The sequence below is a fragment of the Lynx rufus genome, unplaced genomic scaffold (assembly GCF_022079265.1).
Source record: "Lynx rufus isolate CCGP_SWC_20201006 ecotype Redwood Valley unplaced genomic scaffold, mLynRuf1.p SCAF_8, whole genome shotgun sequence".
NCBI classification, from domain to species: Eukaryota; Metazoa; Chordata; class Mammalia; order Carnivora; family Felidae; genus Lynx; species Lynx rufus.
The window spans coordinates 84,338,670-84,363,669 of record NW_025814896.1 but is presented as its reverse complement, the minus strand read 5'-3'; the positions used below and the strand labels follow the sequence as shown (position 1 = coordinate 84,363,669).

Here is a 25,000-nt window from a genome sequence, read left to right as displayed (position 1 = left end):
AAACACCATGTGAAATAACCAATTAAAATGAAAAAAAAATCTGCTTTTTCATTAGCTGCCTTCACTGCATGACCAATTAGAAAATTATTTAATATTAATATTCCGCGTATACCAAAAGTAATTTTCATAGTAACTAACATAGGTAAGAGAGCAAAAAACAGCTCTTTATCTATGGTACTGTTCATAATCTGCAGGCTCTTAGAGGAAAGGAACTCTGATAACATTTTTTTAGAGACCTATTAAAAACATATTATTTTGCGGATATGATTTATGCTATTTATCTAAAAATAGGAAGGGCACTTTTTAACAGATGAGAAGCCAAGGCTCAGAGAAATTAAGTGACTTATTTGAGGTCACATGTTACCCAAGAGATGTTAGTAACTTGCTGACTGACACACAGCTGGCAAATGGTAGTGAGCACCCCTCCCCCAATGTCCTGACCAGAGCATGGCCACTATTGTGCCACCCATCTAGAATATTCTGGACTAAATAGATATCTAAAAATGAGCTGGTTTTGAGCCAATCACCGCTGGCAACGACCCTACTGTTGAGTCTGGGAATAGGCATGACTGAACATTTTGTAGACTAGGAATTGTGATGACTGTACTGTTTGTGCATATGGACAAAGATAAGGCTATGCATTAGAAGATTCAGTGACTTATCTGTATTCCAAAGCTTGCTTCCTTCACACTCATACATTCAGATTTCCAAAGACCAGTTCATAAGAACCAACTCAGGTATGAATCCATGACTATTAAACCCATGGAATCATAGAAAAATTAAACCTCAGGTTTGAAATGGGATTTAACTGTCACCTACGTTGGTCACTGACATGAATCACCTCTATGATCTCCCCACCAAGTAGATAGGTAGCCTCTTCTGGGCTGTTTCTAATAAAGCATTTGCCCCCTTACCTGAAAGTCCATAGATGTGTGGACAGCCTTCTATTAGACGGTTTTGCATTACTCAATCTAAACTCTTTTCACCAGGACAACTCCTTGGGGGTAATTTAAACCATTTCTAATCTCACTTCTTCAGGACAGCCTTCAAATATTTAAACTGTAGCCATCATGCCCCATAGGCTTCTCCCCTCTTCTCCCTAGGTTGAACATCCATGATCCTTAACAAGTTCCTCCTAGAATGTAAGTTCTTCTTGGGTTTTGAGTCCACTCACCACCTGGGCCACACTCTGCTCAATATGCTGAGGTTTGTCTGTGTGCCTCCAGAGGTCTTCAGGTGACAGCATTAAATGCAGTTACCCCACACCTGCTCCAGTCCCCATCTAGAGAGCAAATACCTCATCACACAGCCTCTTAGCTAAGGACCCACAGGTACCCAGGTGCTATGTTCCTCTCTTTTGGTGGCAATAACCATTTGTTGTTATGGACAACACAGATGCAGGCTCTCTATAGCATATGTAGATATAAAGGTGAGAATCCTTTCATTTAATAAAATCAAAATTAAAACAACTGAAAACCTCAGAACCCCTAATCACTTTGTCCAAACTGTTTGACCTCATCAGTAGGTACGCTTAGAAGTTCTCGCTTTTGAAAACTAATTTAAAACAATTTTGTACTATAATGAACATTATCAATACATATAGGACATCGTACACTCTCAGAATCTTATTGGATTATGCTTCCTATACTTACATGAAACACGGATAATATTATCTGGGGTCATGGTGGACATCATTATCTGAAAATAACTAAGTAAGTAGCAAAAGATTTTATTTTTTAAGACAACATCATCTTTTCAATTTTAAAACCGTCTCAACATTTGGTTCTCTTTAGTGTATTTTATCCTACTATCTTCTATATATTACCTTGGGAATTATGCTACATACAGTAAAGCCATGTGTTTAGATGGCTTCGGAGTGAATTCAGATACAAAAACATTTTCCTTCTGGGCAAAGTAATAAAATGACATTCTTGCTCCTCCCACTATAAGTCAAGCAGAGGTCAGTTCCCCCATCCCTGTATCTGTTTAAATAAACTGGTCCAGCTGTTTGTTTCTAAAATGCCCTCTGACCTTGCGTCTCATCCTCCCCGCTTTTGTGACAGAATGCTTTACTTTCCATTGTGGAAGATTCTAAATTATCAAATTTTCTAAACACTGAACCAAAAAAAGACCTTTAGATTTTATGTAAACTTACATGAACATATTCCCTTCTTAAAACACTCATTTCAAGAAGCATCAGTAAAATAGTTATTTCAAGCTCATGTGTGTGTTCAAATATATATCTATATTTATGTCTGAATACATAAATATATATTAGAAGTTTAACATAAGAAGAAACAATGTTTTTGAAGAGAAATGAGAAAGAGAATGATAAAATTCCAGTTTGAATGCTCCACAAAAAAATCTATTCTCCAACAACCATAAAATAGTTTAAGATAAAATGTATCCATGAAATATATACAATCTTTAGTATTTTCCATATTAATATGGTCTCTTTCAAACGTTTGTTAGTTTAAAGATGTAAGAGAAGACTTTTAAAATTTTTGCAATTGATGTCCAAACATTATATAGCCTTTAAAACCCAGATGTACAGTGTGAGGAATACATGACAACAGGACATTTCTTCTTACTCATTAAAATCGTTTCACACCTTGGTTTAATAGACTGTGTCTCAAATTTGCCATAAATTGGGCATTTAAAAAGGTAAACTTTTTAATTAAGTAGAAGGTCAGGAAACATCCTGTTTGCCTTTCCATATTACATTCCGAACATCAAGGTATATTTTTTTATAAATCCCATTTTGCTTTGAAAACAATGTTCTTTTGTGAAGTACTTTTTAGAAAACTGGACACTCTGTAGGTGGCAGAAGACTGAATTAGGGAAAGAATTCTTATATTTCTTTTTTTCACAGCATCATGGATTAAAATTTCTTCCTGTGTGACCAAACTATCTCCTTTCTCAAAACAAGACGTTTTACAAAGGAAAGGAAGAAAATGGATTGGCCTTCCAGCTTCGTTCCATGTCAACATAAACAGAGACGTAGTTCTTTTTACCTAGTTAGTCGTTTAGAACCAGAGTCCTAGTATGGGAAAATGGGAGGTTGGAAGGAGAGAAGATCTTCCAAAGTGGGATCATCTCAAAATTGAATTTAATCTTTTGCATTTTTAAAATAGGCATCAGGCAAGGAGAATGGGAGATGAATTCTGAGTTATGCTAAAATAAATATAGGAAGTTTTCCTTTATTCTCTCTTTTCCTTGCCCCCTACATGTTTGTTTATCATCGGACTTCAACATTTTTTTCATTCTGCTAATTCCACCAGTCTCTTTTCATTCTCACTCTTTGAATACCTGAAGAGTTTTCTGACCAAGATCTGGTAGAACAGCTTTCTAAAGCTGACCTTTGTCCTTCAGTTTATCTTCTACTTCTTGCCCTGGTTACTTCCCACAAAACTGGATGGCTAAGTTTAGTGTCCTCTTCGTGAGAACCAGGAAGGGTGGAGAGATCACAGCGGGCATCCATCAGAACCAAAGACAGGGTACGTTTTCCCTGTTCCACAGACAACATTTTCCACACAGCTTTCCCCTTTTCCTGTATTCGTATGCCCTTTGTCTTCCTCGTACAGCTCTCTGTAATATTAACAATACTAAGGAAAAATGACTTGCTCACCTTCGGAGATAGGATTTTCACCCTTACTCAATTAATTCTGTTCCTCAGTGTTTACCACCTCCTTGTTCACTGATGATTAAGGGGAGCCCACAGCATTACTTTAGCATGCCAGAGCCAACTCAGTGAACCACATAAAATCAAAATGCTGTTGTTTCTAAACAATGACAGGACTCTCAGTCATCCCTATAGTGTTTCTTGCCAACTAGGCTCAGTAATAGTCAGCAGGAGGTAGCTACCCATTTAAGTGTGGAGAAATACCATTTTACAATACCCTCCTATGTCCAAGGAGCAAAAATTATCAACTTGATATTAAAGAGAAGATTTCATTAAATAGCAAGATGTGTTAGTAAAGATGCCTTCTATACTTACAGTATCCATTAAATAAAGTATTAGTCACAGTCATCTTTGATTAATATTGAGGTAAACTTAGGAATACCTACATACATACTTCATAAAAATTAATACCGTGCATTCTTTTTTTGTTAAAATTTTTTGATGTTAATTTTGACAGAGACAGAGAGAGACGGAGCATGAGACGGAGAGGGGCAGAGAGAGAGGGAGACCCAGAATTTGAAGCAGGCTCCAGGCTCCGAGTTGTCAGCACAGAGCCCGACGCCGGGCCAGAACTCACGAACTGTGAGATCATGACCTGAGCCGAAGCCGGACGCTCAACCGACTGAGCCACCCAGGCGCCCCTAAATTAATACCATGCATTCTTAAGAATAAGTCCTGGTGATTTCTACACACACTATTCTTTATCAACTAAAAATAAAATAAAATTATTACATGCTGTAAATAATATTTAATCAATATAAAATTCATTTAGGTAATCTCTATAAATATTTTTATAGAGTTTAAGACTTGTGAAAAATCTTCAAATATAAAATTTCACATTGGAAGCTAGTTGCTGAATTCCAGAATTTTGTCCTTTTTCTCCTTATTCTATTCCATGAGTTTCTTTCCTAGTATTTCTTTCAACTTCATCACAATCATTTAAATAAAAGTATATATACTATATATTTTTAAAGTCAGCATTTCCTAACAACCTGAAGGCCTCTTTTATAAACGAACCCTTCAGGGAATGAGTTCTAGCCATCTCTCAAATAACTCTCTGTTCTTTTAAATAAAAATCAACTTCAAAATCTTTTGTTGGATTTCTTCATTTTAGATTTACATTTACTTATTGAATTTAATGATCCATAACTGGCGGTCTTCAGGGTCCAAGCCTCCTACACTCCCTTTCTCTGTGAAATAAGATTTCATAAAACACTATTTTAAGACACTCAAGAAAGTTGACTCCATCTCAAGTCAAACCTTATGAAATCATGTTTTTGGCACCTTTTTCCAGTTTCTCAACCTCCTCCGAATCCAACAGTTCCAGGACTGCAATACATCATCTGTGTGCTGAGGGCGGGGGGAAGGGGGTAGACAGGAGGGAGAAGGGGGCACATGCTCTGCTCTTCATCCCTTCTAGAAACAGAATATTGAAATTTCCTCGAATCACAATAAGCCCATCAATCGGCAGTCTGTAGAAGGTTCCCCTTCTCTAGCAGCGAAGGGTGTATTTGTCAAATTATTTTAGAAATAGCTTACGTTGTCTAAGACCACTGAGGAAGTTGATTGCATATAAAATTTTCCTCAAAGCCACTAGTGAAAAAAATCACTAATTATTTGAAAATTATAATGCAGAGTAATAACAAGCCCATGTATTAAATGTTGGAGCAACTTTCAAATACTTCATCGCTTCATTATATATAATGAGGAAGTCTTCCTTGAAAGCAAATTATAAAATGATTTTTTATTAAAAAAATATATATAAGCTTGCTAAATGCTTTAATCTGACCTGAATTCAAAGCAAGGCGGGGGGGTCTTTTAGTGGCAGATCTCTGTTTCTTCTGCTACTACCCATGACTTTCTAGATCACTGAAGCACTAGGCTCCGAACTCAGTGGAATAAATTGTGGGGATATCCTGCCAGACCTAGCATAAGGAATACCCAACAGTTTAAAAATATCTTAAGTATGCACTGATATAAAACATACGTAATAAAATATTTATGCAGTATTTACTTAAATGTGACAATTTGCCAAAGTTGAGTTTGTATAATTGCACAAATATAAGAAAAATAGTGCTTTGCTTAAGGTGTATGGAATTAAGATGATTATTATCGCAACAAAGGAGTGATAGGAAAACCTAGGATAACAAAACCTTCCGTAGTAATGAAAAACTAAAATAGGTATAATATATTCAAAGAATAGATGTGTCTCTCTTTGGTCTAAGCTGAACCATTTTTCATTTAAATTCTAATTTTCCTGTATTTTACAAAAAGTAAGTAAAATCGCATCTAACTAAACGTCCCTTAAACATTATAGAATAAATACGTTTATTTAAAACACATCCTAATTTTCTGCCAATCTCCATTCTTTTTTTATAAATGTTTTCATTTATTTTTGAGAGAGAGAGTGAGAAAGAGAGAGAATGAATGGGGGAGGGGCATAGAGAGGGAGACACAGAATCCGAAGCCGGCTCTAGGCTCTGAGCTGTCAGCACAGAGCCTGATGTGGGGGGCTTGAACCCACAAACCAGTGAGATCACGACCTGAGCAGAAGTTGGCCACTTAACTGACTGAGCCACCCAGGTGCCCCAGCCAATCTCCATTCTAAGTAGGATGACCACATAATTTATCATTTAAGCTGAGACACTTTTGAGAGTAAACGGACACTATTAACAATTAGGCTGGACAACAGGCATCAACCACGAATATTCCAGGCAGTTGGGGTGTGTGGCCACCCTAATCACCAAATATGCACTTTTTTTTCCAAATAAAACTTCCCCTGCGAGATTGGAATTGAAACCCTCTTGTGTGAGAATGGTGGCCGACCCTGGCGTATATAAGGTGTCACAGAACCCCAATACCACCTGGGAGTGTCTCTGAGCTCTTTCCTTTCTGGAGGATCTCTCCTTTAGTTGCCTCAGCTCCCTAAGACTTCACTAGTCCAAAAGCTTCCCAGACCTGGAATCTCCACTCCAAGGGAGAGACCAAGGGAGGATATCTCAAAATTCAGCTTGATTTCTGCTTTCACTTGGTCACAGGTTAGACTACAGAATGGCACAGTGAAGGTGACTTGACTGGAGTAGAGGCCTGTGTCTATCCCTTAGAAGGCTCACTATAATTCCTGTTTTAATCAGTAAAGCTTAAAACCCGAGTTCCATGTAACGTGTATCAATATGAAATCCATAGGATTTAAATACAAATGGAACCAACTATACTAAAAGGCAGAAATCTCTCAGTTGAGGCATATGACAAAATTGTTCAAATGAAGGCAGTAAACTAATAAAATGACCTCCTCTTGGAACTTGTCAAATCTCTGGAAAATGCTTGTGGTCATCTAAGTCACACTGAGGGAAGTTTGGAGACTGTGCGTTTCACTTGAGTGGCTATCCTTTTCTTTGAATAGTATCACTCATCACTATTACAGTCAAGACACTGGCCAAGGACAGGGAGAGTTACAGCGGCATCTAGGGAGAAGAGTGTGAGAACTGAGTAGGAAAAATTGCCACTCGCTGCTCTGAGGTCATAGTTGTGTTTAGGTGCTAGAGCTGTGATGACCCAAGTGACTTCATGCCTATGAAAGGAGCTTTCTTTGCAAATTTAAAACCTAAGACAAGGGTTTGTTGAGATACTGTCGTTAGGATTCTCAAAAATACCTAACGGTCCAAAAGACTTGTACACGAATGCTTATAGCAACAAAAGGTGGACACACACCCAATGTCCACCAACTGATGAATGCAGAAACAAAATGTGGTCCATCCAGACAATGAAACATTCTTCAGCCGTAAAGGGAATGAAGCACTACTACCTGCTACATGGAGGAAGCTTGAAAACAACATGCTAGGTGCAAGGAGCCAGTCACAAAAGGCCACATGTTCACATGATGACATTTAGGGGAAATGTCCAGAATTGGCAAATCTTTAGAGACAGAAAGTGGATTAGTAGTAGAGTGGGGGCAGAGGTATGGGGAGGGGCAATAGCGAAAGGGTCCAGGGTTTTCTTCCTGAGGTGGTGTAAATGTCCTAAAATTGACTATGGTGACGGTTGCACAGTATCTGTGAATATACTAAAAACCATCGAATTGTATACACTTTAAATGGGTGAATTTCATGGTATGTGAATTACATCTCAATAAATCTGTTAATAATAAGTACATAATGGTGGAACAGAAGAGGTGCTGAACAAGGAACCGGCCCCATCCTTGCCTCCAATTAGGAGCATAACTTTGTGAAGCCCTGAGCCCTATCTGTCAAATGATGCATAAAATCCCATCCAGGACTTGGGCTCTGACATTCAGTGGCATGATGTTCCTAAAATTTTAATCCATGCTCCTTTTTTATAAACTTCAAAATCTCGTATCCTTTGTTATTTGGAACCCTAAAAGAAATAGCATGACTAAAATCAAAAGTTAAGTCTCAGTAGGCTTTTTTATACTACTACATTCACTCAAAATGACTCTGATGTGCCTTTTCTGGCCCCTAGTCCCTCTTGGCCCCCACTTGGCCCTAAGGACGGGAATCTCTGCCATAACCTATTGTACTTTCCTTTCTGTAAACAGTACTGCCAGGTGACCAGCCGTGGGAGCTGAGATCTGACATCTTTGGACATGTATGATTCTTTCCATTAGCTTTTTCAACATCCCCTACTCCCTGCCCTTTCCAAGCACATCTGAACTCTGACCCAAACTAGGGATCAAATAAAATCAACCAGAGCAGATGTTCAAGGGATATAGGCCAACAAACCCTGCAAGTGGACAACAACTCTCAAAAACTACCTACTTACATTCAAACCAGCATTCTAGGGTAGAAAGTACTGGAAACTTAAATATATGTATTTTTAATCATATTGCATTTAACTTCCAATATACTATTCTTAAAACACAGCTTGAGCTAAGAACTCAAGACCAATAATCCCCATCAGCCTGAAAAAGTTGTGTTTGGGAAAGCAAATGCTTTTTCCCTTCTTCACTGATCAGATCTAATCTTGTGAGGCATTAGGTCCTTCAGTCACATTGGTTAAGAGGGTAAAGAGGAAAAGAAGAGCTCTCCAGGATGGAAACAGATTAAAGTTTGTTTGTTTATCTGTTATTGTTCAGGTATCAAGAGCCCGATAGTGTTCAGTATTTCCCATACTAATGGGTCAGGCTTAAAAGTGTCATAAGAATGGAAATGAAAAGGAAAACATCAATGACAGTGAAAGGCAGTGACAGGGAGAACCCTCTGTTTGCATCCATGATGTCTTTTGGAGGCTTTGTTTGTTTGTTTGGTGGCTTTTTAATGTTCCCTTCCCCCTTGAAAATTAAGAAAGAATCAAAACAAAACCCCAGGCCTTTACACAAAGCTCTGGGTATTCACACATTGGAGCGATGCAGGCTGAATCCCTCAGAAACATTTCCTCCCCCACCCCGTATGCCCCTGGCTCCACTCCATTTTTGAGAAAATTGTTTTATTCAATGAGGAGGCAACATTTGCCCCATTTTTTAATATTTCAGGCTGATTTTTTCACCACTCAGAAATGCTGTTTGTTTTATGTGGGTGCAGCCTGAAGCAAGATGATGAGGTAAGAGAGTGGAGAGGGGTCTCTGTGGGCACAGCACGGTGGTGCTTCAGTGCTCGATGGTTAATCACCCAGCACCAGCCTCAGCAACTGTTGACACAAAATAGGTGGAGATCAGGTCTGTGCAAGCAGAAAATACCAGAAAGGCAAACTATATGTAAACACACTTAAGACAGATTTGACAAGAATAGACCTAAACCTGACTTGCTAGGAAACTCCGAATGTCTAAAGGCTTCAGGGTCCCTCTCAGCGGAGGCCCCTTCCCCTTAACAGAGTTTCCTTTGAGAAGAAAAAGAGTAACATTTGAAAAACTAAAATAAGTTTACAGACGAGAGCTGAGACATTTGTCCCCTTGATTCACACAGTGTGGGTTTCAAATCTGCTCCTACATGCGGATTTATGTAATGTAATACACTTCTTCCACGTATATTTGGAGCAGAGCCAAATGGTGGTGGGGGGGGGGGCTTACAACATGCACACACAACCACAATTCAAAAAGTTATTTCTCCTGACCTATAAAACTCATGCAAAGAAGCAAATGGATAATGCTTAAACAGTCTTTTAATCTTATCTAACTGACACCTGACAACCCATTACTTATAGATTATTAATGCACCCACTAAAAAGTTTGTCATGTACAAAATTACTAGAGAAAAAGATTGAACGCCTCAGGAAAAAACAAATTTTGCTGTACAATAACTTCAGAAATTTCAAGCCTATTATCTGTCATGCCCTTCATAGACTCGTAGCACACTGCTAAAAACAACTGATTTATCTTTATTATGAATCCTAAAATGACAGCACACATGTTTTTCATGTCTTGTGATAATGTTTAATTTCATCCAGTTTTTATTTTACAGAGCTTGATTTGCTTATTTAAGATGAAGAAAAGTAGTAACTTTTTAATTAATTTCCCTGGTTGTCTCTTTATCAAAGGACATGGGTTTTTGTTTTTTTGTTTTTGTTTTTTTCTAGTCCTCGTGTAAAGCTGGAATCAGAGCCAGTTTCAGAGCGATCACCTTACTTCTCTTTGGTTTGCAGTACTACGGAGTCTAAAATAGTAAAGCTGGGTGTGCCTGGGTGGCTCAGTCGGTCTCAGCTCAGGTCATGATCTCACAGTTCATTAGTTCAAGCCCCACGTCAGGCTCTGCGCTGACGGTGTGGAGCCTGCTTGGGATTCTCTCTCTCTTCCTCTCTCTCTCTGCCTCTCCCCTACACTCTCTCTCTCTCTCAAAATAAATGAATAAACTTTAAAATAAAATAGTAGACCTGGAAGAGGCACTGGGTCCCACCAATGTGGTCCATTTTAGCAGCAGAAGCTGTCACCGGTCGAAATGGAGTGACTTGATCAAGGACACGTATGTGATTGATGAGGAGTGGGGAAGACAGCTGAGATGTTTTGGCTCAAAATGTTCTTTCTCTTGCATATTCCCTCCCCTTACTTGCCCTGTATAAACTGTATGCTGTCCTGAGGCTTACAGGGCAGTTTGTTCTTTACCCACCTGTGGATGCCAGGCTCTTCCCCCTTGATCCATGATGCCTCTCAGCCCCCTCACTTCCCACGCTGTCTACAAGCAAATAGGAGTCAGGTCCTGCTCTGCCAGGTTGCATGACACACAGGCAGATTTTTTCCACCTCTCTGACCAGATAATTGTGCCAAGACACCGAAAACAACAAATCTGGCTTCATTAGGACTCACAACAAGTCCTGCTGACCTACATACCATGTTCAAAGTCAACCACCAACCACTGGTTTCACAGCTTTGAAAGGGACCATGGACATTCAGAAACACTGGGCTTATGATGGATAAATCAGTCTCCTAACTCACTCACTTACACCCCAGCCCTCAGTTGTCCTGAAGTACCTGCTCAGGTCGTACGGCCTCTCAAGGCATCACACTCCTGCCTTGTCCTGAAAAGCTCAGAAACTGTCTTTGGATGCTGGCTGGAGGAGAAACGGCAGTTACACTGAGGAGGATTGGGACTTTAAATCCATCTTCCTTCATCCCACCCCTTCCCCTTTCTTTTCTCACCCAGACTCAGGGCCCCATGGGAGAAGGGGCAGGGTTTTCTGCCCAGTGCCGCTGTGGGCCACCACCTACTTGGTGAGGGGTTTCCACCTCTCACAGTACTCACAGTGGGATTTTACACAGTGTGGGGAAGCTCAGAGTAAACTTACTGTGTAAAACTTACAACAAAGTATATTTAACAGACTGCAGAGTCATTTTCAAAGAGGATTGTTTGCTGGAAATTTTTAGAATCTGCAGACAAAAGCAGCGTCTCTGTTGAACTCCTAAGACTCTCTGACATGACAATACCTGAAGGTTTCTAAATTCACAGCTCTTTTCCCTGCGAGCTATTTGCTCAGCTTTCCTAATAATACCCTGCCTGCCTGGCACCTTGCCAGTTCTGTCTCGGGCAATATGCAAGCTAAACATTTTTTGACTGATTTCAATATTTTTCTTACGAGCAACTAGACAGTATTTTATCTAGTGAGTATTACTGATTGCTATAATCTAAGCCCACAGTAAGTGCCCGTAAAGGTAATATTATTAGAATTGACACTCAAGGTGAAAAGCATAGCAATTAACTGGGGCTTGGAGAACAACAACCCATTCTGTAACATGCTGCAGACTTATTCTATTTATATTTCTCCTTCTTCTTTCAAAAATATTGCACCTGTTACTCCATTGATCAGTTAGGAAGCCTACCTTAAATGTAGGTTACACTGAAATTCTCAAGGGAAAAAGTTAAACCACCTGCTTAATAAAATTACCTTTTGTGTGTGAAGTTGTTCCATCCCTAGGTGATTTCTAGGCAAAGAAAATCACTATACACCCTGCACTTTCATTTTGCAGTTGAATAACAAACAAATGACCCAGTGCTTCTTGCATGGTGCACTGTTTTTTACATCTGTTTTCCTTGCTTTTGTGTCATGCCTCTGTTTAGCTTTATTGACAAAACAATCTGTGCCTAATGTTTAAACAACATCTGTAAAATGTATTATTAAATTATGTTGGAAGAAAAAGCAGAGCAATTCTATGAAACCCTATGACCCCCTATTGATTTTTAGATCGCAGAAGTTGAAAGGATAATTTGTGAATGTTTTAACATTTACATCTACACAGGTACCTATATTTATAGAATCTTTGATTACTTATAAAAGTATTTGCTACAGTATTACCATAACTCAGAAAGAAACCTGACCTTTAACAGTTGAATCTGTTTATTAAAAGGGAGATCCTATTTTTTAAAAAATAAGTTTACATTTTTACCTGCCAGTGGCATAAATCTCTAAGGATAACATACTTCCCCTCCCCCCCCCCACTGGTAATAAATGGGAAGTGATGCCTGAATGCTTTGCAGTTTTGAAGGCAATAAATGAAGTAACTAGGAAAATCTGGTATATGTACTAAATCTGAGAACTACAGAGCTGTGATAGTTCTGTAAAGTGTCACCTCAGATGTTAGGATGCTTCCTGGAATTTTATGCACCCAACTGACATAGAGTGATTTTTCTTTCTGCATACACACTGTATTTCACATACACTATATATTTTGCACCTAAAATCCATATTGCCTTCTCAGAGCATAAAGAAATAATCATTTAACATTAGGCCTTAATGGGAAAGTGTTTGGATGAATAGTAGTAAACAAAGACACTGTCAAATTTATTCAATACACCCTAGGCTAGAACTCTGCTGAGGCAGAGTATGTCTGAGGCATCGGGCAAGTAAGATACAACCACTGGCCCAGGTCTGCATCATATGGAATCCCCAGGTCTGCAACACTGCTGTGAAGACACAGAAGGGAGTCTTTATCCGGCCATTCTACGCTCATATTTCCAAATTAAGAAATAAAGTTGGTATATTCAGGAGAAAAAAGAACCAAGTATTGATTAACCTTGTGTGTGTGTGTGTGTGTGTGTGTGTGTGTGTGTGTGTGTGTGCGTGTGTGTTTTCTTTAAAGTTCTGCCTAAATAATTAAAGACCTAAATGACCATCTCAGAATTCAAGAAGTTTCTGCTTAAATGACTAAAATGCTCGACATATTACTAATATGTTTTCACAGAAGTAATTTTCACAACCACCACAACAATGAAAAAACAGAATGCAAAAGCTCCAAATGCTATTATTTCTCATTTTTGGATCAAATCATAACTGGGAGTGAAAAAGCAAAGAGAGAAGAATACATGAGTCAATGGCACATATCATATTTCAAAAATTACTAAGCTTTTAAGTCTAAGTCTATCACGGCATGCTAGATTGAAATATTTAGGCAATTAGTTATGGAAGTCAATTTTTTAAAAAACACACTTGCCTCAGATACTTAGATAATGAAGGTAAAAATATTTTCACCCAAATTATTTGCATAATTGCCTCAATTCTCAAAAAATTTGTTGGCGTAGACTTGTCCTACAATGTCCCATCTGATAAATTTCACATTCCATCCCTGGGCCCAGTTCCTATAAGCAAAATAGCAACCGTTTTAAGATCCTTCCTCTCTGTTTTCATTCTGACAAGTAGATGAAATATAAGAGTGACAATGGTTGTTTCTTGTAATCCAAATTTTCTTTTAATTAATCAAATCTGTCTTGTTGTTTTCCATTTACATTCTCCCTATTGTCTCCCCTCCCCCCAGATTCCATCTGCTTTGGCCTTAGCCAAGGCAGGTAGTTTGTATCACTTGTGGCAATTAGAGAAGATCAGTTCAGCAATGGAATGAAAGAGCCATTACAATACACCAAACTTTTCTCATCTCATTTTTCAATCAAAACTGAACTGAAAGCTGCATCGGCCAGGGTTTCTATGACAAGCTAACAACTAGACACGAGTTTCTATTTTTCACTTTCATATTGTGTGCTTCGATACATTATGTTGCTGCCAATAATTATGACTGATCTACACCCAACCTGCCCTTCAGCATTTTATTAAATCTCTCCAGCAGTGACTCATAGTTCGTACAAAATGTACATGTGTGTTAACAAGTTTTAAGAAACCCAAGAAGGAAGACACACATTTTTAAATGTTGTGGCTAAATGAAGTGAAGGGGAAATGCTAAAATACTAATGGTGATTTTCTTTTAATTATGATTTCTAGAAGGAAGTAACTTGGGCTTGATATCCAACACAGGAAAAATGTTTACAGGCTCTCAAAAAAGCTCTGTGTAATTTTTTATTATGAGAAAGGAAAATGAAAACCCTTTAGTGTTTATGCTGTTGTTAGTCTGCAAGTATACCATAGTTTAAGATGCTCTGACATCTTTGGTTTTCATCCAGCATCATCTAGGTTTCCCCATTCTTCCAACCTATTTCCTACTCAAAGCCTATAAACAAAAAAATAAATCTATTATCAGCTCCTCAAAAGCTGAAGGCTTGGATGATAATTAATAAACCATTAGAAACTCAAAGCAAACACGGGAATGTCATTATTCATCAAACTTAGGCGAAACAATCTCTCTTAAAACTTTTACTTACTTGAGGGGAATTCTCTACCACCTAGCTGTTAGAATTGAGACAGTTGCCAAATGCAAAACAATGAAGTACAAGCAAAAGTCACTTCTAACTCCACACAGAAGTAGACAGAACACAGGCACAGTACACAGTGCCAGCTGAGGTCAGAATCGTGTTTACATTGCGCGTAACTAAAAGTGATCTGTATGTTCGTACCTGGGCAGAACTGAGTTATCAGTGTGAAGTTTATAGTAGGTCTGCACATACTCTAAAAAGTAGTTTAACTTTTTTAAGGTCCCTCTTTTCCTCTTCTAATTGCAAAACCGAGGAAGTTGCTTTATGACCACTGTATAGAACCTAGGAAAATGACAATTGCATACTGTCTGGTGTCACAGGAATGCCTGCCTGCCCGTGCATCCACAGGAAATAGCCCTTAAGTTGGTCCACCTGTGGAAAGCAAGTTGTATTGGAATTTGTTCACCGGTAACAATGTTTACGGAGGGAGTTTGCTAGCAACACTGAAGAGGAAGAGAGATGCCGTGTGTGATAGATCACCTGAGTGGTAGCGCTTTCGCCTTCCTCGATTAGAGTTTGCCCTGCCACTCCTTGGCCCTCGGATGGGAACATTTCCCAGGGAAATACATTTGTACAGCCTCCATTGTATTAAAATTACATCATCAGTTTAACCTTGAAAATATATTTGAATTCAGACGTGCATGGAAAATGGATGGTCTATCCTATAACACTGTCCAGGATGATCTGAAGACCAAGTTCAAATATATAGTATCAACAGTCTTGAAAATGAAGATACAATAGCAGGTACAAGGCAAACAAAAAAATCTCTGCAGTGACACCCTCGCAGCAACACATTTAGGTATAGTATGGCTTCCATTGGCTCCCTACCCACTTGGCTAAAGGGCTGCAAAAATTGATCTCCCAAGGCTGCGGTAAGGTCATAGAAATTGATAACCCTTACAAGCAATGCTTATGTGAGTCTGTCTGCGTCTTGCAGATAGTGCACTTTGTAAATTAATCCTCCAAAGGCAAATATATTGTAAGTAGCTTGTTATCTCTAAAATACTAAATTGAAGAATACATGGGATTATATTGACAGAAATTACATTTTCTGTAATGGGGTTTAATATATCTGGAATCTCTCCCAAAGGCTCCCGGGCTCTCTAACAGAGAAGGGTCTGTTAATGTAGGTGCAATGGACATCAAGAACAAATTTATTCACCAAAATGGATTAGGCCATGTAAGCAGAGATTCTGTAATATTAATCTTTGACACTTACTGAACAGAAAGAAATACTTCTGTCTGCAAACTGGCACCCCCAGTTCTCCCCTTTCCCCAACCAGGCTGTGGGCCTTTTCTGGATTTTACTTCAAAGAGGATAAGGTTTCCCCATCATAAACACTAATCTAAAAATATTAGGACAATTAATTAGATACACTTAGTTTGAGAGGATATTGGATTTCGATACCCTTCAAATATGACACTAGTGATTATATGAACCTGGCTTTCAGCACACTCACAAAGGGTAATAAATCATACTTTCCCAAAGCCTTGTTGCCACACCACAGTACATTGTCAGAATGTTGTTGGCTAGTACTTGGTACGTAATCTCAGCTTCCCCCCAAATCAGGAATTCACACATTTACTTAGAAATAGTATTGAACAGCCCTGAAACACATCGGGTTTTGAACGCTTCAAAGTGGAAACATAAATAATTTCTCTTTTTCCATGGACAGAGGATAGGAGGTAAGGGGACACTATCCTCAAAAGCTCAGCCCTAACAAAATAACTGCAGTTAACTATTCACCGAATTTAAAACCTGACTGATACGTGATGGTGGATTTTCTTGTTCCACAGAAACTAGGATGATGCCACTCCTTCTATTGATTATCCTAAAATGAAAAAAGCCATTTATGGAGCCACAGTGTATGCGAATTAAATACTTAACTTACATAATGCCTAAAACTCATCGATTTGTAAAGGCAATGGAATGCAATGCAATGTTGGTTTTTTGGCTTGTTTTGTTTCTTTTTGGATTTTTTGTTTTTTTTTTTTTTTTCTATGCCAGCCAGTGCTCTCACCTATCAGTCAACCATTTATTTTCACTTTTCCATCAAGGAGCCACCAGAGAAAACAGCAACAACTGGGTGTGTCTTGTTAATGCAAAACATGAGCTGCAGGTTGCCCAAAGCCAGATTACTTACCAATTGTTCACTTGAAGGATGGTGAGTCCCGTGTCTTGTGCCAACTGCTTTTTCTGTTCTTCAGAAGGGTAAGGGTGCTGCAAGAGAACAAAAAAAAAAAGATAGATGTGTGCACATTTACCCCGGGCAGATAGTGTAGTGCGAATCACATGTCAGGTGCGATGCTAGGTGCTAGGGATTCAATAAGAAACACATACGCTCTGTAAAAATAGTATGTGTATATCAGGCAATATTTAGGCTATTTTGTCAATAGCCTCAGTGTCTAGTGAAGATACAGTCTATAATTAAAGGTAAAAATGCTGAGGTGTGTCACTCTTATTAATGGAATACTACATCATCTAATTAATGGCAGTAAAAGACAAGCCAATTACAAAGATTAGTGAAGTGTATAAATAGCTACTTAGGATACTTGCAGAACCTTGATACTGAGTTTATCCTTTAAAGGTTTATTTGTCGCAAACACAGAAAGTTTAGAATGATCTTCACTGTATAAGATTAAAATAAGGAGAAGCCCTTTTTGATGATATAAAATCCTATCATCTTGATGTAATATATTCATAGAACCACAGACTTCTAAAGCTGAACCATTTGGACCAACCGTCTCAGCTGAGGTCCCCAGTAGTTAAGCACTTTGTCAGCATGACATTTTCCCTCCAAAACACCATATTGCCAGATGCAAATATCAAAATTAGAGTGGGTGGATATTTTTGAACCACTAATCATTGCAGCTCTTCTGAAAAGCAAACAAAGGACATTCAACCAAAGTTGGTTTCCATATCTGAATGTCAACACATGCTGGGATTCTGAACACAGGCCAATACAAGGTCAAAGACCAGCATATTTTGCATGCTAAGAACAAGCCCAGCCATGTTCCTCATGAGTTAGAGTGGATAAAAAAGTATTACAGGATTAGATAATAAAATGAAACTCATACCCTCTTGAAAGAATGTTTGGAATTCTACTGAAATTAGTTTTGGCACAAATACTTTTTGTTCAGTAATGAACTATATCTAAATCTGAAATATACATTTCTAAAGCCTGGGACCTGGTATCCATCTATGGACACATTGACTAGCTTGAAACTACTGCATCCCAATAAATTCTCCCCAGATAAAAATTGTTCTAATAGTCAACCCTCTATTCTCTTATGAATGAGAAAGGGCACCCTCAACTCTCAATTTAACTATCTCTACCATTGGAAACTAAATTCTGGTCTATTGAATGTTAATTAACATAGGTTTTAATCTCATTAATAATGTCTGATTAGATGCTAAGAAGGCTTGTTAATGACCACTTTAATGCTATTATAGGTAAGTTTAAATATGTTCTATATCTGTACACGTGGGATTCGTTTGTGGAGAGCAGAGATGTAGCAATTTTTCCCATAAGCATTGTCTTTGATTGTCACTTAATCAATAAATACACAATTAGAATAAGGCTTTGCTTTCATGGAATATAGTGCCTTTCTCTAAAGAGCTCCAAGTATATTACAGGCAGGATGGTAATTAATCCCCATTATATCCCTTTGAGGGACATAAATGGAATCTATGGTCCCTCCTGTCTTACAGGTGAGGAAACTGGCCAGGGAAAGGCATGGTCAGCAGCCACATGACTCAGTGATATTTCCTGCTTCCCTTCCAGCGTCTAAGCCTCACCATGACTGAGGGATGTGGCAAATGCCTTTTGTAATCTTCATTCTTATGCCCTCCCCAAAGCTTTCAGACTGCTTACCATGGCCTGTAAGGCACGCCACCACCCAGCCCTGCCCACCTCTCAGACTCTGTGGCCTTTTCTTCGCCCCTGCTCCACCCCTCTGTCTGACCACACAGTTCTCCTTTCTGTTCTTCCAACACACCAACCTTGTCCCTACCCTTCAGTCACCTGCTCCAGTGTCACTTTCTCATCTCAGCTCAAAGGCCAAGCCTTACCCACCCAGAGTCCACCAGCCCACCTTACTGCCCTCACATCGATCTTTTCCTTTTCTCCCTAACGGCAGAGCCTCACTCTCTGAAACACCTGTTCTGATGATTTGTTTCCTTTCAGAGTGCCTCTTCTCACCCATGGAGAAACTCCAAAGTCCATGACTTTCTCATTCACCATCCTCAAAGCCCAGCCTAGCGCATAACAGGAAATCAGTAAATATCTGAGAAACAAGAAGGAGGCTATGTCTTGCCATGATACACAGATACTGTCCACTCAGATGCAACATCAAAATGTATAATAAAACTTTTTTTCAACAGCCCACAGGAGGTGTAAACAATCCAACTTGAGATCCACGACACTACTTTCCTGACTTCGTTCCTAACAGTGATATCAACCCACTCTTTTCAAATAACAGTATATAAATTTCAAAATAGGCTAAGATCATAGGTGACAATCACCCTACACAACATAATGCCAGTAATCACAGGCAAAATCTCATGACTGGATACTGAGTTAAAGGAATCCTCTACCCTAAGGTTTAAAATATGGCTCCTGTGGCATAAAAGTTTGCCGCACAATACAAACCGTATGAACCTCTTATCCAGTGAATGGACACTGATTTAAGGTTTGATATATAGAATTTCTATGGCTACATTAGTTGAGGAACTGTTATAGGCACACATGACCCTGTGGAGTGTATAAATTTATGCTGCCGCTCACTAACTATGAGATTTTAAACAAGGGACAAGTTTTCTAATCTTCAATTTTGTCTTCTGCAGTTTAAAGACCCATAACAGTTAAAAGTTACCCAGGCTGGCAATTCTTACAGATTATAAGCCTGATTTTGAAATATGCAAATTTTAGCATCCAGCTGTGGCACTATTTGCCATCTAAAAGTATAGACCCATGTACACAAGTCATTTCCAATCTATAACATCTTCTGTAATTTGCTTACAGTTGTTCAGGTCCTGTGGAAATCTCTTCCAGCGACTTTCAGTAGAATTAATAAATATGTCAACAATCTCTATTCACTGTAGCTGGATGGCAATACCTTCTGCCCTGCCTCGTTAGTTGTGACTTAATATTATGACCAGAACTGGATAAAAATTAATATTTATGCCATTTACCTTTAGTTACTTTGAAAATTGAGAATTGTCACAGTCATTTATTTGTGCTGTGTTTTCAAGAGTATTTTTGCATGCCTGTTTGTGAGTAAGTTTTACAACCATTCTTACAAAGCAAATGGAACTCACATTTTATTTATGCAGGTGGTGTCAGGAAAATTCTCTCTGGATCATTAAAATTACCTGAATCATTACAGCTTCAAAGAGCAATCGATGGCCCTCAAAATTTCAGCACAAATTTAGGTTGTTTCTTCACATCGTGCAGTTTCTGATTTCATAATTTAAATATCATGAAACGAGAAAGTTCTTTTTTTCCTCTGTCACTTTTCATGTGATCTGATTTTAAGTAATTGGAACAAACTGTGTCTAATTTCATGCAGCATAATTGCTAGGCAGCCTCAAGCTATGGAGACCCAGCACTCCATCTCCATTAAACAATTTTCAGTCATTCAGGATATATTTTTTTTAAATAGAAGTGAATGAGCCTGGATGAAATTAAATGCCACAATAATCTGGTCATTGTTAAGGGGGAAAAAAGGTGTCAACAAAATTCCCTAAACCCTTGTCTATGGTAGGGAGATTGAATTTTTTTCTTTTTTTCATAGTTCCTCGACTGGGTGTCCCACAAACTTTTAATTCCCTGAAGAAAAAAAATCCATAATTGCTAGAATCACATGAAAGCCATGACTTCAGATAGCTAATCCACAGTCAGCCAAAAATTCACAAAGGAGTAAGCTTTTAACTGAAACCCAGTATCTTTAAATATCTTAAATCCTATGCATCTTTCTTACATAAGCTTTTTGTGGACAGTATGAGTTATTCCTTTGTAGACTTGAAAAAAAATGACTTGACAAAAACCCAACATGCCAGGAGCAAGGCTCCTGTAAAAACATTCAAAATCCTGTTGTGTTATGCCCACAGGATCGTAAGATGGGCAAAGGTAGACATCAGTTTACAAAAGAGATAAAGAGGAGGACATTCTAGGAAGAAAATGGGAAATTCATTCCAAACCATTGCAACCAAGGGCCTGGGTCACCCCTTGCCTTTCTCCTGAACACCTTTGCTATTAACGGCAAGGACACAGTTTAAGAAAGATCAGTAGGTTCTTGTGAAGGGAAGATGGGTTGCACTTGGCCAGACACACCAATCAACCTAATCACTTTGGGATATCAAAGCAAATTTGACCACAGTCCAATAGGTAGTGACAGGAGACCTTTCCTTTGTTGTGTACATTAGCCTCATGCCATTATCTCTTAAAAGCTTAATTATTTGCAAACAATTGATCAAGATGGGAATTTGAGAAAGGATATGCAAGGGCCACTGGGAGAACTGCAACGCATTAAGAGAGCAAACAAAATTACCTTTAGATCTTACAATAAGAATTAACGATTGAGACGGGAGAGCGAGGCAGGGCAGTAGCTACAAGGGTTCCTTCTCGAGTGTTTCCCATTTGATCTGCATTAACACCTCAGGAATGAGTGAAAGCCATAAAAGAGTGATTATGTAAGGGTGAAGCTGACCCTCCCTTCCAGCATTAAACCTGCACACGTGTATTGGGCTGGCTTCGCGGGGGAGAGAAGAGGTGCTGGACTCAGTGGGAAAAGACGTGGCTTGGGGGTAGTGGGGAACAACTCACAAAATGATCATCCTTATTTCAGCAATCAACGCCCTGACTTCTCCTCTCCAGAGTAAGTCTCTTGCTGACATAGAACCCGTGTGTCACTCTTCCTGTGTTTCTGGATCTGAAGTGCGACTTCTGATGATGACCTAGTATAGCAGTGATTGCTTAATAACCCCATCAAAGAATGAAGTGATCCCTGGAGTATGTGTCCTGTGTCATAGAAATGGTTAAAGAATGTCTGACGAAAATCTAAAAATAGCTTACATAAAAGTGAAGTCTGAACTGTCATTTTATAAGCCCCAAAGAATAGAAAGCGACAGAAAGAAAATGGCAACTTGCTAAAAAGAAAGTTACGTCTGCACAACTCCAATTTTGTTTCTTGAGGTTGGGATGGGAGGGGGGTTCTGACACTGGTTATCTGGTATTTACGAGCTTACAGAACGTTGGAAGAAAACTTATTTACTTAAACAATCAAGCAGACCGTTTCAGATGAGTATCGATGGCAAAAGAAAAAACTCTTCAGTACACAGATGGAAAATGTCCAGTCTTATATCTTAACGATATCCTTGACCAAATGTACTCCTTTCATCAAATTTTCCACCCTTGACTGCAAATGCGGATGCCAAGACAGTGATGAACTTTATCTTATCTACCCTGGTAACCAAGTTTCAATAACGTTCCCTCCCTGCCTGCCTTGCCCACTCTAACAGCACATTGTAATGGCAGCAGAAAATTTGAAAATAATCCTGTACAGAGCTCACTGGTGAGATAATGGAAGGCTACGCTGCCCCTTCTCAAACCTCAGATTAGTAATTTCTTGTGACACAGAACTGCCTCTATCCCGAAACTGCAAAACAGCTATAACAAAGCAATAGAGGTGGAAGCAATTTTCAAGCAAAATGTTACATGCTATACTTTAAAAGGTATGGGAATAGGTACCGTGGGAGCTGATCTAACAGGAGGAATTATGGCAACTGTCCAATATATCCCTTATCAAGGCAATGTTCTGTTGCTTGGCTGAATATGTTGGAAGAACAATTTCGGAACTTCTTTTATCCTTCTTCCTCCAGCCCTTTGCCTCCTCCACAGCTAAGTTTAATGCATTAATATAAGTTGACCTTGAGCTAAACTCTGGTATGTGATGGAGAGATACTCCCTTTAAAGAAAAAAAAAATCCACCCTATGGCTTTTAACCAGTAGATCTCCGTGTTCTTTTAAAACTTCTACTGAGTTTTTGACACTAAGGGAATATTGTGGTTCTAAATTAAAATAACTAGCTATATTTTTGACCTCTCAGGAGATAAGCAGAAACTTGCTCACCGAATGTATTTATATTTGTTTAATATAATTTTTTGCCTGTAAAAACTTCTCCCACTTTACATAAACTTGCAGCCATTTTCCCCTTATGCATTGACTATGAATAGCTTACACTGTGACAATTACATTGATCCAGGATACTTTTTTCCTTTAAAAAAATCCATAATGCTTCCCTATTGTCTTTCAGCTTTATGAATTAGTTTTACTGTTTCAGTGAATGCTTTTTTGTCTTTTGACTGCACATTATCAAAGAGACACTTTGTGCCTCCCATTTGCATTACAAAAGCAGGGCAGCGTGCAGTGGAAGAACACAGCCTCTGCATGCATAGCAGTTGAGTCCTGCATGCTAGCTCGGGCTGGAATCAAAAGAAGAGGTGCTGGCAGGACTGGCGAAGAAGCCAAGAACGTTTGGAGCATCATCAGGGAAGTCGCAGGACTTCGACCTGCTTTTTAATTCTCCACCAGCGCTCCTAGATTGCCTGGTTCTCGGATTAAATGTGCTCCATTGATTCCCAGCACTTGCTTTCTCTGAAGCCTAGTCAAGCCATTTTCCAGACAACCCCTCCGATTTCTCGTCTATCCAGCAGCAGTTATATGAAGTTGCTGGTGGAGTTATGCAAGTAGGGAAGTCAGGTAGGGATTTCTAAACTTGATCTTATCCCATGAAAATGACAGAAGCGTGGAAGGAAAAGTTGAACACCGGGTAATATTTCATAGCAGTCTTTACTTTTGCACTAATGAGACGATCTTTTATGATTCACAGCAGTGACACCGTGGTTTCACAGTCTGTTGTAAGGGGCCAAGACTACAATACCTTGCTTGTCTCATCTCTCTGACCTTTTAATTTCTTATAAATATAAAATAAAAACACTAAACAAAAAAGACAAATACCAAAAAAAAAAAAAAGACAAATACTTATATTAAGGGATTTCACAGTCTTTCACATTGGACATTTTCTTTAAGTTGCTTGCAATTCTATAATAATGACAATGTTTTAGATCTATTCTTTATTAGCTATGTATGTGTTACAGGAGTCTTTTTAAGTATATGCATTAAAGCATAAAATTTAGACTGTAAATTAGCAATTACTTATACCCTCCTCCTAAAAGTATTAAAATTCATGAAGAGTGCTAAAATTATTTTGAACAGTTATGATTATTAATGAACTCCCTGAATATTGATTCTCTTAGTAGAAGACCATGGCTATAAAAGGAAACATGAAAAGGCCAATAAGAAAAACAGAGTGGGAGCTGTAGGGGCCTGGGGGTGGGGATGGAGGGGAAAAGTCATGCTTCACTTTTGTGACCTCTTCAAATCATTTTAAATCACAGCTCATTTGAACTCTTACTGTTTGTCAGTCAGACAAACACATTACATGTATTATCTCATGTACTCCTGGTGGCCCCTATGAGTAGGGACTATGCTTAGCTCCATTTCACAAATGAGGAAGCTGAGGCCCGGCTAGGTCAAAAAACATGCACGACAGCTCTCAGCCACTTAGTCCTGGGGCCAGGTCTTCCCTCCCCTGAGTTTCTGCACTTGGCTGTGCTCCCACAGATGTTTCTTTCCCAATCTCCATTCCCCTTTTTAAGCTACATTAACACACACACACACACACACACACACACACACACACACACATCTTATAATGGAGCATGAACCAAGCTCTTAGCTGTGGTGAGCAGTGACTGAATGTTTCTCTGCATTTTAACAGCCATGATCCGGGAGAGTGTTGCTGTTCTCCTTGCCACAACCCCCATTCCGCATCCCCATTGCTTCTGCCTTGGAGGCAAACATCAAGGGGCAGAGTTGGAGCCATGGGTGAAAGGTAATTCCCTAGAACCTTCCCCCACATTTTCTCTCCATCAGCATCTGTCCACAGCACCCATCCAAAGGGACTTTATTAATAGTAGCTTAGTAGTATTAGTCAAAAGTAGTCGTAGTAATGGTTACATGAATTAAGGAGTGAGGATGTATCAGGCATTGTTCCAAATGTTTTACATGTATTAAGGCATGTAATCTCACAAAACCTTATGAGGTAGGCGCAACTATTACATTCATTTTACAGATGAGGAGACTTGGACACAGAATGGACCAATAACTTTCTCAAG

At 38.9% G+C, this 25,000-nt stretch overlaps 1 protein-coding gene across 4 annotated transcripts in view; it reads right to left on the bottom strand.

The window, feature by feature from the left end:
- MEIS1 (Meis homeobox 1) overlaps positions 1 to 25,000 on the bottom strand; it is a 137,321-nt gene that overhangs the window by 6,834 nt on the left and 105,487 nt on the right. For all 4 annotated transcript variants that reach the window (XM_047068786.1, XM_047068788.1, XM_047068787.1 and 1 more), the window contains one exon: positions 16,905 to 16,981. In XM_047068786.1, coding sequence (XP_046924742.1) covers positions 16,905 to 16,981 — 77 coding nt within the window. The remainder of the gene's footprint in view (positions 1 to 16,904; positions 16,982 to 25,000) is intronic.